The sequence below is a fragment of the Corvus cornix genome, chromosome 6 (genome assembly GCF_000738735.6).
Source record: "Corvus cornix cornix isolate S_Up_H32 chromosome 6, ASM73873v5, whole genome shotgun sequence".
In the NCBI taxonomy this organism is placed as follows: Eukaryota; Metazoa; Chordata; class Aves; order Passeriformes; family Corvidae; genus Corvus; species Corvus cornix.
Window position 1 is genome coordinate 9742514 of NC_046336.1, and position 14222 is coordinate 9756735.

Below are 14222 nucleotides of genomic sequence, written 5' to 3' on the forward strand. Positions count from 1 at the left end.
AAAATTTTCCTAGTTCTCCACCACAGGTGTGCAAAACACAGTGTGGCTACACCCCCTGAGCTCAAGGTGAAAGTTTGCTGCCAAGAACACATTGCTATCTGCCAAAGATAAACCAGCTGCAGTGCAAAAGCAGCCCAGCCAGAGAAGAAACCCACAAACAAAACAGGCTTCCTGTGTTCTCTATAGACACCAAGACAGTGTTTAAGGAAGGTGGAACTAATATGCGTGTCCTCAAACAAGGCTCACGAACAAGGGGAGGACAGCTTTTAAACAAGAGCCTTTGTTTCTAAGGCACAGGGAAGAAATTAGGCTGAGAAAGCTGCCTCCTGACCCAGGGCTGTGCTGCTGGTACTACTGTGTTCCCTTGAGGAATAGTGTCCAAGAGTCTGCCTTGCAATTATTTAAACATTTAATAGGCTGAATTCAGCATGCCCTATGCAGCTTTCTCATTCACAAAAAGCTTTTGGAGGTGCCCACTCATTCAGATGATCCAGTTAATTAAAAATTGATGTATGCTCCTATTTCACTTTAAAGGAAGCTAGTTCAGGTAGCTGAGTGCTGCTCCTGACAGGCAGCCCTTTAACCAGAACAGGCCTGATGTGAACTGAGAGAGCTGCTGGCTTTGGGTATCTGATTAGAAATCTCACCCTGCAGAAGGCTGATGCAACTGTGTGCAGATCAGCCCTAAGAAAACCATCTTCACAGTGTGGAAGATGGATTCTGGTGGCCCCACTTCTCCCTTGCCTGATCCCATGCCCCCGTGACACCCACCAGGGCCCTACTGACCCTCATGTTGGCAGTAAAAGGGGACAGGTAGGAAAGAATAAATGGAAACTACCTCTGCTTCTTTCACTTCTGCATCTGGGAAGTCAGGTTCCCATGGTGCCATGAATATGTCAGGTTAGTACAAGCCTGTTCCATAAAGATTGGGGCCAGACTGCCAGGCTATAATGCACCATAACTCTGCTGAGGGCAATGAAAGGGGAGGTGGGACATGGTGGGAGAGCTGGGAAGGATTCCTGACCACCAGGTCAGTAAGACTGGCTCAGGCCCTGCAATGAGAATCATAGAATCACAGAGTGTTCTGAGTTGGAAGGGATCCACAAGGATCATCGAGTCCAGCTGCTGGACAACCACAAAATTCACACCATGTGCTGTCTAAATGCTTCTTGAACTCCTGGTGCTGTGACCACTTCCCTGGGAAGCCTGTTCCGGAGCCCAACCACCCTCTGGATGAAGAACCTTTTCCTAATATCCAGCCTGAACTTCCCCTGACACAAGTTCAGGGCATTGAAAGCTTTTGTGGGTATTTCTTTTGTGTTTCACTGCTACATTACCCAGTTCCACTAAGATGTTTTAGGGAGAATCCCTGTCTCTTGTTGAGTCCCTCTCTTGTCCCCAACCCGGGGAACTTTCCCTCCACAAATACATACCGCATGCTCCCATGGCCTCATGTTGCAGCATTGCATCAGGTGAGCGAAGCACATGAGGAGAGCTTGACCTATTGACACAGGTAAGTGGAGACTGGTGGAGTCGGATGTAGGAAAATAAGCCAAGGCAAACCTGTTCTCTGCGGCTGCCCTCGCTGCCACCTGCACAAACACGGCAGAGTCCCAGGGCACTGAAAAAGCAGGAGGGGGGAGGCTGCTCCACACAGTGCCTGTCAGCCCAGCTGATGTGCCAGGGCAGCATCCCCCAGCCAAGCTCCACAGCAGCCTGTCCCAAAGCAGGCAGCACCATCCCCAGCTCCCTGCACACCCCTGTCCTCCCTCCTGGTCAGCTTCCCACAGAGGGCTCCTGTTTCGGGACAGCCTTGACCTGGTTGGCTCTGTGGGGCAGAGTTTTACAGCCTGGCTGTCCAAGTGAGGTCAGTCACAGCCTTGTGTCAAAGGCCAAGCTGGTGTTTTGTTCACCTGTGAATTTTCCAGACCTGAGTTCCCTTTTCCACCAAGAATATTAAGCGTGACAAAACCTGGACTTGAAACATTGTGTTTGAACACCACAGTTTGGATTTTTTAAATTTTGTTTTGTTTTTCTGTTATGGATATATGATGTCATTTGCCTGATTTCTAGAGCGAGAGATTCATAGCTCCAATGAGATGGTATCACACGAACAAAGGTTTCAATACATCCAGGACAGAACTGAAACTATTTGTGCTTAAAATACATGACAGGTGTGCCTCACCTGCAAAACAGTTACTTAAAAGACACTGATTTAACGAGCTGCAGAATCAGAAAGCTGACTGCCAGCCTTTCTGCCCATTTTCCCAGCCATTCAGTGGGGCAGACAGGACCCATTTCCCTCCCAGAGAGGGGGGTGGGAGGTGTAGCTCATGCTTTGATAGTGCCCCATGCCCTGCCTTGCACATGGACCAGACATTGCCTTGTCTCAATTTTCCTCCCGATGTTTTCCACGGAATGAATTCATCAAATCTGGTGGTAAATTCCCCCCTCAGCTTTTGTCCTCATTGCATTCTTTAAATATTTAGTACAAGAATGTTTCTACGTCACCCTGGCCGAGGCTGAGTATTTCCTCCCAGGAGCTCCGCTTGGTGGCAGTGGTGGTGAGCCAGGGAGAAGGCCGGAGTGGGAAAGGTCCTTGTATAGCTGGGGTGGCACTGGGGAAGACACTGCTGAAAAGAAAAAAAATCAGGAAAGGCAGAGGGAGGGCACAAGGGAAACAGAGCAATTGGGCAAACTTACGGGACTTAGGTTGAGATGATGTGGAGAAAGTGCCTGGCTGGGGAAGATTTTATGTGGCGATTTCAGAAGGCTGAGAAGACAACTTAGATGGAGACAGCAAAAAGCCATTGGGATCAGACAGCTTTCCCAGTTCATTTGAAAATAAAAAGAAAACGGGAAGTGAGGACATATCTAGAGGGACAGGAGTGGGTAATAACAATTAATAATAATTACAGAGTGAACTGCTGAGATGTGCTCACTTCAGCACCAGCTGATGGCAATCACTCACAATCTGTATAGCGGGAGCTCCCTAGCAGGAACCATGAACCAAAACTTGTAGAAACTGTATTTAAAAAACAAACCTTTTGTCCCCCTGCTTCATTCTTACTCCTTAAACTATCTTTTATTCATTTTGATTTTTAATAGATCCCCTGGGAAGCTAGAAGCATGTTGTTTCTGGGACAATTGCCCACCAATGTATATGCTTTATAATTCTCTTTATTAAAATCTTTCTTCTTAAGAAACACAAATTGAAACACTTTGCAATCAGTTACACAGATCAGTTAATACTGGTGACAGTTCCTACATAATTAAACAAGTACTAACAAATTTCAACTGTTTACAAACCAAAACTTAAATTAACAAGATTATATAAGCTCAATAAATAGTACATCTGGTCCAGTTCAAGTATAATTCAACAAATCACAGCCTTAATCCTTAGAGAATAGAAAAAACCCCTGAATATAACCAGCCTAACACTAATTTAGTGTTAAAGCCAATGTGAAACTTTGTCTGATCTAATGGGGAAAATGTTTAATTCTTTCATTTTTTTCTTCAAAGAAAGTAGGTTGCAGATTGCCATTAAAGACTATTTGAGATGAATACAGATTTCACAGAGATGAAAAACATAGTCCCTATTATAAAAGTGCAATCTTTGGTTGAGATGTATTGAAATAGTTTTGATATATTAAGGAAGCTCCTTTTTAAATATCAATATTTGTTTGGCTAGACCTGAGCCTGCTTTGTGCTATATATATATATATATATATATATAAACAGCGTGGATTATAGTGATGATGAATTATGCCAACTAAAAAAAGTCAAGATTTTAAATATAATAAACCAAGAGAAACAACACATTTTTACATAAGCTGAGGAAGGTAAAGGGCTGCCTACAGCAGAATTCTTCCTCAGCAGAATAGGTAGTAAAGAGAAGTTGAGGAGTTGAGTGCCTGTCAGCATTACATAATGGCCTGTTGGAGAGGGAAAGAGATTATCTCTGAGTTCTCAAAGTGCATCGGGCTGAAAAGTGATCATGGGCATCATTAGGAGCTACTTGAGACTTGGGATTGCTTTCAAGTGTTGAGCTTTAGGGGAGAAAAGGACCTCCTCAGAAGGGGAAGTGCCCATTTTGCTGTTCCCAGGATTTTGCAGGTTGCTGTTTTGTCAGGGCAGAGCCCAAAGGGATGGGGTGTCCAAACCACCTCTACAAATGTCTGGCTCTGATCACGTCTGTGGGGTTGGGCTCTGCACCTGCATCGCTCACCTGAGTCATCTCCCTCCAGAAGAGGAAACTGCACAGGGCAGAGATGCCATCTAGAGCCTCCTTTCTCGGTGGCAAGCAAGGGCCTGTAGCTGTGACCCAAACAAGATATCTGGAGCCAGGACATTTCCTGCTGAGCCTCAGTCAAGTCTCCACCTCTGAGACTGAAACTTAAATGACTGGGGGCTGAAGGATACCAAGACCCACTGTATCAAGAGGGGATTTTGCATTCCTAATGCAACTGTCCAGGAAAAAAACCGAGGTTAAATGCAAGCTGTGAATAATGGGAGTGAACCTGGTTCAGAACCAGAGGAGGGGTAAAGTAGTTTGAATCGTCTCCCATAAATCCAAAAATAAGCCCCTGGGTAAACACTCATTTTAATTATTCTTCTGCTGCCAGTCAAAATCTCATGGTTACCTGCTGCTTTCCCTGCCTGCCTGTATCCACCTGTTGTCTGCTTTCAGAAAGTGTGATTTAAAGCTCTTTGGCCTGGGAAAGTCTTTGTTGTGGATTTGTGCCTTGCCTATAATAAAGGCAGTGGACCTGTAGCTTCTGCTGCGATACAAATAAAGAATAATAACTGTGATACTTTTCTCATTTGAGGTTACCTGGGGATAAAGTTGCTGGAGGCATATGACTTTGATATACAGTCAGCTATGTCTCACATCCAATTAAGCTTAACCACATGGTCTAACAAGCTCCCATTAGGCTGGTGAGAGACCCAGTTTGATAGCAGGGTTAGCTTCAAAGATTTGATGCTTGCATTTGTAGTGATTTCCTTCCCTTGCATTCAGTTTCTGCTGAAGGGCATGAAGGGAACTTCATATTCAGATGATACATGACCAGCTTGAGAGCTGCACTTTAGAAGACAATTGCACAATCTTTACTGCCATTTTCATCATCTTATAGCCTGCAATACAAGCTCTTGTCCTAATAGCCCTGTGCTCAAGTTTCACTGCAATGTGAAAAACAAACAGTCAAAGGAAAACCCAACCCTTGAAGGAAAAATACCTGGTTTGCAATATTGATGGTTTTTTCCTTCTCCATAGGGGAAAAAAAAACAACCCAAAAAAAAAAAAAAAAGCCACAAAACAAAACTAGCTGTTTTAATGACAGACGGACACAAGTCTTAACATACTTCAAGCCTGGACAAAGGTGGATTCAGGCTGTAATATTTTTCATTTCCCCTTGTGTTTTGGTAGGCTCTGTCTGAATCTGGGATGCAAAGAATCCCTCAACTTGCAAGAAGCAGGAATTCCAAATATGAAATCTGAACCTACCTCTGGTAAAAATGAGTGGAAAGCACAGGCCATGAAATGGAATAGGGCTTCAGGCACCTCTGAGACACTGCCTGGCTACAGGGTACTTCAGCGAATGACCACAACTGCTGGCACAAGACATTATGGAACAAATACTTTGGTGGAAGCAGTTTTGGCAATTTAGCCACTTTGCAATATTGTGCAACATCCCTGTCATTCTTAAGGATAGCTAGAACCTTCTGGGAAACTATTTCCTCTGCACAACATCTAAACAGGACATCCAGTACTAGCAATTTTTACAGAACATACTGTGATGAATATTAGAGTCAGGCAAAGAATGGAAATGCCTTCAAATCCCCATCTGCCCAGCTTGCACGGGACATTTTATAAACTCTGGGATCAATCCTGGCAATGGTTTGCCTGCATATTCACTTTAGTACACAAAGCCCTATCGAAATGAACCAGAAACTTGTACAGTGCATTTCAAAGGAACTTTGCAAAATACTAAGGAACAACTGTGCAGAAACAATAGCTCATAATAATGCCAGAGCTGCTGGTGCATCCTGTGTTCTCTGTGCAGCGCTCCATGAGCCATCAGTTGTTGTATTCACCTTAAAAAATTCAGGGAAATAAAATACAAAAACAAGATTAGAAGTCTGGCGTCATGCCATAAAAACCAGGAAAATTCAACGTTGCCAAGCTGAGGAAAAGCAAGCTTTAAAGAAAACAAAAAGACCCCAAAAGCAAGGATCTTGAATAAAATGTCTGAAAGAGACATGGTCCAAACATGTGGCACTTTAAAAAGCCTCTCATGAGAGTTTCAAGTCTGTAAGACTCAAAGTTGGCACCCTCTAGAATTATCAAAAAGAAGAGTTTCAAACCCAACGGTCCCTGGAGAACACCCTGGCCACACCATGGAAAATGCTGAAACCAGAGCAAGCTGGCTGTCAGCACATGTGTTTGAACTGCCCTTGCTGTGCTGGCTGCAGGCTGTGAGGTCCCTGGGACAGACTGTGGCTCCCTCGGAATTCGCACAACACCGGCAGTGTACAGTCAGTGCTTGACAACACAAACATTTTGTCATTTCACCAAGCTCTAAGACATGGAGGTGGGTGCTGATGGGGTTTACATTATGCCATCTGCTGACTAGTTTTAGCACAATGGTTTTAGATATCCTATGCAAATCCTACTTCTCACTGGGGCAATGAGTGAAATGGCTGAAGATATTTTAAGCAACATTAACGCCTATTTATAGTCACATCTCCTTTCCTTCCAGCGTCCACTGGATGCTGAGTGCTTCTAAGTACTCCACCTGACCTGACGTGTTACATCAGAACTAAAACTTTAAGAATCCCTGAGAATTCTGATTTAATCTAGGAAACCACTCCCAGCACGCAGAGTGTGAGAAAGAATTGCTCCACTTCTAACAGATATGCCAGCATTGCTTCACCGTGGGAAACAGTTTCAGGCATTTTGGTTTTTAATGGCACTCTGGGCATAGATGCATGGAACATGCTCTTTATTTCCCCTCCTCTGTACAGTGCAAATTGACAGTTATATCATAGAAATTAAGAAAAAAAAAAAAGTATCAGCATTCACTCATTACAGCTCTTCCAGTTCATCTACATCACAGTTTTTTCTTTGCAAAGTGAGGAACAATGCCAGTGTCATCCTGAGGCAGAGGGCTGCCTTCTTCCTTCATTTTCAGGCTTTCTTCTGCAAGCTGGGATAGATACTTCTGCAATCACATAAAAAAATAAACCAAAGCATTGTTACCAAAACTGAAAATATTCAACATGGGATTCTTTATGCCTGTTCAGTGCTCTATCTCTTCCAGCATCTCAAAAGGAAAGAAAGCACATAGAAGCCCCATTTTGGTGAAAACTCAAGCCAGAAAACATGGCTGTGTCAGGCAAACTACCTGAATACATGCAGAGCCTCAGAAGTTCAGTGGTTTACTGTTTGCCACAGGGGGAACTGGTGACAGAACCAGGAGGACTCTACTCCCCATCAGTCTGTGTAACTAGACCTCACCTTTTCTCTACTCCCCTGTGCTATCGGGCAGGAACTAACTCCACTGAGTCAACTGAATTCTGCTAGGAAAGTACTGGTGTGTTAAACATAGACATGATTTCAGAGTCATGATTTAAAGTTTATATATTACATTTTCAGCATGCTCAGTTCAGAGAGACACCTTTTGTACTAGAACATTTTGTTTTAAGGGAATAATCACTCTCAGTAATAATTAACACAATTTAGCAGTTTGGCTAGAATATTTACATTTACTGTGTTTCTCTAAGATAAAGCCTCTTGCTACTTTAGGTACTCAGTGAGATTTAAAAGAACAGACATGGTCAGTGAGGCTTTCAGTCTTTTGGCAGTGTTCTTAGCTGGCAGAGCTGCACACAAAATGGATGAATGGTGACCCACGGGTGTGGGTCTGAAAATAGTGCTCAAACTATTTATTCAAGGTCAGCAGGCATAGCAATGGATGGAAAGAAGCTTCTTCAGCAGCAGCTAGTGCTGGGAAACTTACACATAATAATGTAGAGGTATTCTTATTAATGACTTACACAGCTCACATACATCCCATTCAAAAATAACTGACCTGCACATTGTTAGTATCATAAAACTCCTTTTCTAGCTATTTGCTCATTCTGATTTATTTTGAAAAGACCCTTTCACATCACCGCAAAATTTTACCTACTTGCAGGATTTCCCCAGAATACAGTTTACTTTTTGGCATCCATGGGGAAGAGATTAAATGATAAATGGATATAAAAATACTAAGGGCTGTGTTAGAATTGCCACATTCTCTCACGTAAATACAAGTTTTGAATATAAGAGGTTCATCTGAAAGGGCCTCAGCAATGGTAATGAATGGACATACCCGTGACAAAGTGACAACTGCACCCTTGTTACTCTGAATAGAGAGATTTGGCTGTGGAAATTACACAACTCTCAGTCTTGATCTCTGGGTGCAAAATTCCATGTGGCAAAAAGCCAGAGTAAATGTTACAGTAGTATACAGAGATACAGGGTCCATAAAGGCTGGGAGACATGTTCCATACACCATGGACTGTAATAAATCACTAACATTTGTCCCTGGATCAGATAACCCAGGCTTTTGGGGCTTTTAATGAGCACCGACCAAAATAAGACTCAGTTTTATCTGCTACCTTTAGCTGATATTGTCAGCTATCATGAGTATCACAAACACCATTTTGAAGTTTGCAGATTCAGATTAATTTATAGCAAAATGGCAGTCAAGCAAAAGATGTGTGGTTTTTTAAATTTAAATACAAGTTTTGACAAATACTGCATAAAGGCAGTGGAAAACAAGATGAAATACTGCACTGAATTGCCAAGGTAGCTTTCACCAGATGAATGGTGAGAGCTTTCTGTGGTAGCGGAGAAAGGGTTGGCAAAAATAGTGGATTTTTTGGACTTGGGAATTGCAGTGGATCTATAAATACAAATATCACCTGGGAAAATAATTTGTTATGATGAAGAGAATTAAAAATTACAGAAAGTCTGCAAGGCTGACAAAGAAACAGTTGATTTTTTTATCAGTGATTGATGTTATTCAAGGGGCATCATACTTAGATGAAGTTGACTATTTTACTTCAAGACAAGGCTTTTTGAAGAAAATTGGCAAACAAATTGTTTAGCTTTGCATTCAAATCCAAACACTGAACACATGAACATCTATTTTGGATGTGGATCAAGGAGGTCACATGAGAGACAACAAGTAGCAAATCAGCTATAAAAGACTTAAAGCCATGACACAATTTGGGACACTGTTGTTGTCACTGGATGATGGCATTTGGCATTCAGGCAGAGAACAGGAACACAGCTTGCAGCAGCACTCCCGTAGCTCCACTATAGTCAGAATCCCTAGCTCCTTTATTGGTGGATACAGTCGTTAACTTGCATCATCACAGAAGACTTATATTTCTTGCAGAATGCATAAATGAGCATTATGGTGACTAAAAGTGTTCTAGCAACACAGAACAATGATTTGAAATTTGCTAAGTTTCCATTTGAGCAGGCAAAAGTTGGACGAGACATTTACTTCCTGTATTTAGTAAGATAAGAGGTATGGCTCGACAGAACAGCCTGTTTTTATTACTGCATTTGACAGATTTAATTTTAACAGCTTTTATAGTCTTTGTTCTTTTATCTTGATTCAGTGTTAGATATCTGCCGCAGTACTCATGGGAAATCTCTTAACAGAGAGAAAAAGAGATTATTTTCATACTAAGTTTTAGCTGGGCCTTTTCTCTTATGACTTTAACAAAATAACTTAGAAAATGAGATAAAAATATAACTGACTTCTTCCCATGGAACCAATTTCCAGGGGCAAGGGCAGGAGCTGCAATCTTTCTTTAATATGAGTTTCTTAGTGACAGACTTGCATGGGATACATGGCTTGCACTGAGTGGTGCCACCTCTGGTGAATCCTTCTGGATTTTTTGTATGAAGCAAAAAAAGGCATTGAAACTGGGCACTTGTTTTTCAAGCTTGCACTTGGAAGATCCATTATGAGCAAGCATTGCAGCTCTGTAGCAAACCTTCGGAAGCCAGAGGCCTTTGTATGGTTACAGCTTATGGAACTTCAGGAAAGCCAAGAAAAAAATTCTCCCAGAGAAATTATTTGACTGTGAGTGTTACTAGAAAAGTCAATGCCTGCTAGCCAGCTAAGGAAAGAGAGCTATTACTTGAACAGAAGCAGAATTACTGCATTTACTGTGGGCAGAGGGAAGGAACAGAGAAAGAAGGAGCAGCTCTGCTTTGCTCTGCCATGACTTTTGCTAAGAGTATGAGAATGCCAACACAAGTGTGTGTGCAGTGTACACACACTGCTCACGGGCAGTGACTGCAGTGGGAGCCAAGGCCAACTCCTCTGAGGAGCCCTGAGCATGGGGCAGGTAATGCTCAGGCTGTTGTGACTGATTCTATTGATGGTGCATCTGAAAAATGGCAAAGGCAGGTCTTTGATTGAACTGCAGGCACATGTGTTCTCCATGTGCTATTATCAACTGCTGATGTGTTTTTGTTATATTCTTATGGAGCAACAAGTACTGACATGCTCCTGCATATCCTCATGGAAATTACTCAGCAGGGGTGCTCTGTGTTGCGCTGCAGAGCAGCCGTTGCGCTGCTCTGCACACAGGGAGGGGATTTCAGTGGGTCACAGAAAATGCCTCTCAGAGCCCATGTGTCACAGAGAGCTGTGAGCTGAAAAATGCTGAGAAAGCTACACTAACACAGAAATGGGTCTGGCTACATTATCAGACAAGTGCCATGTTTAATGCTCCCAACATTAAGATGTACTGAAGGCTGCTGCTGGGGTTACTCCCAGTGGCAGAAACACCTGGGACCCTCTGGCACAGGGAATTAAAGATCTGAGTTGCATGCTGTGCTAGTGAGAAGGACCAAATGTAGATGAGAAGATCAAATTACCATCTGGCCTTGTTTTACCTACGATCGAGAAGTTGATTTCTAGGATCTGGGAGTGAGAAATCAGCATGCTAATGTTTGGAACTACTGGAAAGTTTGTTTATCTGAATTTCACTTCATCTGAATTCTATCCACAGAATAAAAACTAATTTTTTATTGCATCATCTACCTTACACAAAATCCACCCCATGAGCTTGTTGTTAGGTAGCTTCAGGTGTGTTTTTACCTGGAGATTTTTGTAGTGAACAGTACTCCTGCAGTGACTTGTCTTTGCTGTCTCTTCATTTGTGTAGAAGAGTCCACAGAGCTTGCAGTAAAATCCGGTTCTAGGCACCACAAATTCCACACCTGTTGAGAAATTCTGAATTACATTAAAATGTCAGTTGAAACCCTACCCCTCCTACAGTAAACTTGTTTTCAAAGAAAAAAGGTGCTATCTAGCTAAATGACAGGAATAGGAAGACTGAATCCTGGATTCACTTCTCTGATTTCCCTATTTTTGCAATATTGATCTGTACTTTAAAATCCCGTGCATTGAAAACACACATTTTCTCTTCTCTCTTAGATAGACATACTTTAAAATCTACCTTCTCATAATATTGACTGGAAACTTCACTCTGCAACCTCAAGGGCTAGAAAAGCAGTAATACTTTTTAGCAGTAAATTCATGTTTAAGTTATACAGATCGCTTTTGAGGATGTACTTCTTCCAGGTGTTTTGCTCATAATCACTATTTACACAGTAAAGCCAATACTTTTGCTTACACTTTTATGTCAAAGACTTTTAAATTACTAAGTATTTTTTCATATGTATTTCATATATAGTCCAAGGGAACTTATTTCATCTCATCAGCTGCCTTTTGTCATTCATTTGGAATGAATTAGCAATAATCTATAATCAAAAGCCTGTTTCTTTCAACAGCTACCCATCTGTCATATACCCTATTCCTTCTCGCCTCACATCTGTTCTGAAAAATAAACACAGCAAGTAGCCTTAAAGTGACATCTTGTTGTGAGCCCTGGGTATTGCAGGGAGCGGCCCAACATACCCAGGGGAATGCTGAGCTCGGTGAAGACGTCCTCTTGTTCCCAGCCTGGTGCAGAGGGCTTTTGTTTAGACTCCACCTCCGGGTATTCCAGAGATCTCATTTCCAAGTACCTAGAATTTGCTTAACAAATGAATAAATGTATTGAATGAAAACAGTTTATTAAAGAGACGTTTGTAAACTTCTTGGGACACTTTCTGGGTGGATCTATAAATGAAGTAAAATCTGGGAAAAAAATGCTTTTCCATTCCAAATCAGAGGCCTGTTTAGTAGTACAACTCTAACAGCTGTGTGTGCAGTCACTCCGATTTCTCCCAGTAGACCATTTTTCTATTTCTAATTTAATGTTATGTTTGGAGGGTCTTTTTGTATTTTAATCTCTAAATAGAGCTATAACATTACACACCTCTGGCAGAAGCACAGCCTGACTGCAGCTTTGTAACCATGTATGTTACTGCATGACCAGTGGTGCAGCTGGGCTGACACAGGGGCTGCTGAGATGGTGGGGGCAGCAGGACCTGATGAGAACAACTCCCCAAACCTGCCTTTCATAGGATGGCTGCAGCATCCTCTTCCTGGAGCTACTCTTCTCCCATCCTCACCTCTCCAAGGGACAGTTCCTGCTTTATGGCTCCCAGCCACTAAAAGATTTTGGTTTCTGAATAGTAGGGATGGGATGGTTGGTCCCTGCTGACTGACATTAATGGACACAGAAGGAGATTCAAGGTGTGGAAAACACTGGATTGATTTGCTGAGGCAGATATAGCCTCAGCAGAAGAGATGCTCTCCCTTCCTATGATTTCTATCATATGAATTACTTTTATTTAAAAATAGAGACATTTGCTATCACAGAGCTACAGAATTACAGGTAAACTGGTCTGATTCCTCTTCTTCAGTCCTTACATCAAAGAACTAGCTCACTTATCTGGACAAAATTTCTATTGCATCGCAAATTTCACCTAGATAAGAGATATACTTTCTTATAAAACAAACATATTTTGCCCAAACCAAACTCTTCCTGTCTTTCAAGTCTGTAGTTCAAAGATCTGCAGTTTCTGGCTATGAGGATGAATTTTTCTTCACTGTTTTAAATATGTCTATTGTATGATTTAAAAGAAAATAATATAAAATCCTAACTGGTCAGCTTTCTAATTAACTTTAAACCTACCCCAGGATTCCAATACCGCAGCAGAGAACCTGGAAAGCCCCCATTAAGCTGGTAAGCTTTTCTTAAGACACCCAGGGCCTTTGCAGCAACTTAAATCCCATTTAAGTTGACTTCTGTGCTTCTGAGCTGGCAGCTGCATTTGCAGAGGGCCTAGAGCCTTAGACTGCAGATCCCAGATAACAAGTCCATGTCAGAAACCTGGGAAGCATGAGAGGCCCTGGAGCTTCCAGGCTCCCTGCTGACAAGCTGGAAGTTGAGATGCTGGAAACACTAGTAAATATGCTCTTGAGACACCCAACTCTTTCATCAGCTGGCTGCCCAGGAAGCACGGGAGAGCCAACTTTGCCATGCCCAGTCCCATGACAATGTTATCTCCAAATATGCAAAGTCTGGCAAGGTGTCTTCAGGCCAAACAGGTTAATAACATGTAACAAGAGTTTCAAAGCTGTCCTGAAGGAAGAAGTTAGCTCCAAATGAGGTGCTCACATGAAATGTTTCCAGCATTGCACCCTCAAAAATCTTCCATCAGCTTCTTTTCACAACCCCTTACCTATGACATAGGCTCTGGCAGCAATTAAAAAAGAGCATTTCTGACCAACATACTCAATGTTGTTTTTCACTTCATCTCATTATGCACAGCCCATTTGCTCAAGGATCATTTGACAAGAAACTGAACAGACTTTCAGACCCTCAAGATACCTTTTTTCCTGACAGCTAAAATATTAATAGGTAGCTATGATTACATTTATTGACCTCTCACAGCACATCCTATCAGTTACATTAAAGGCAGCATGCAGTAGATAACAGGACATGATAAGGCAAGTCCTGACACAAGGCATGTATTTGCATGAACAGGGACTGAGAATTAACAATCTATGCATGATATCCATGTTACTAATGTTTCAGTACAGTGTGTAAGAATACCCACCTTGTCCAGGAGCCAGCCAGACATTACCAATACTTTTCTGCTGACCTTCAGAGACTGTCACTCATTTCATTGACAATTCAAAATAAATTTAGCAAGGCACTGAAAGACTTCAGCTAAACTCATGTGAACCTTG

At 42.2% G+C, this 14222-nt stretch overlaps 1 protein-coding gene across 1 annotated transcript in view; it reads right to left on the minus strand.

Annotated features, from left to right (window-relative positions):
• Positions 1 to 3162: 3162 nt before the first annotated feature.
• The window catches only part of RBM20 (RNA binding motif protein 20), a 33362-nt gene continuing 22302 nt past the window's right edge, over positions 3163 to 14222 (minus strand). The window contains 3 exon segments of the mRNA XM_010412931.4: positions 3163 to 7223; positions 11175 to 11296; positions 11997 to 12116. Of these exon segments, the coding sequence (XP_010411233.4) occupies positions 7113 to 7223; positions 11175 to 11296; positions 11997 to 12116 (353 nt within the window). The 3' untranslated portion in view covers positions 3163 to 7112.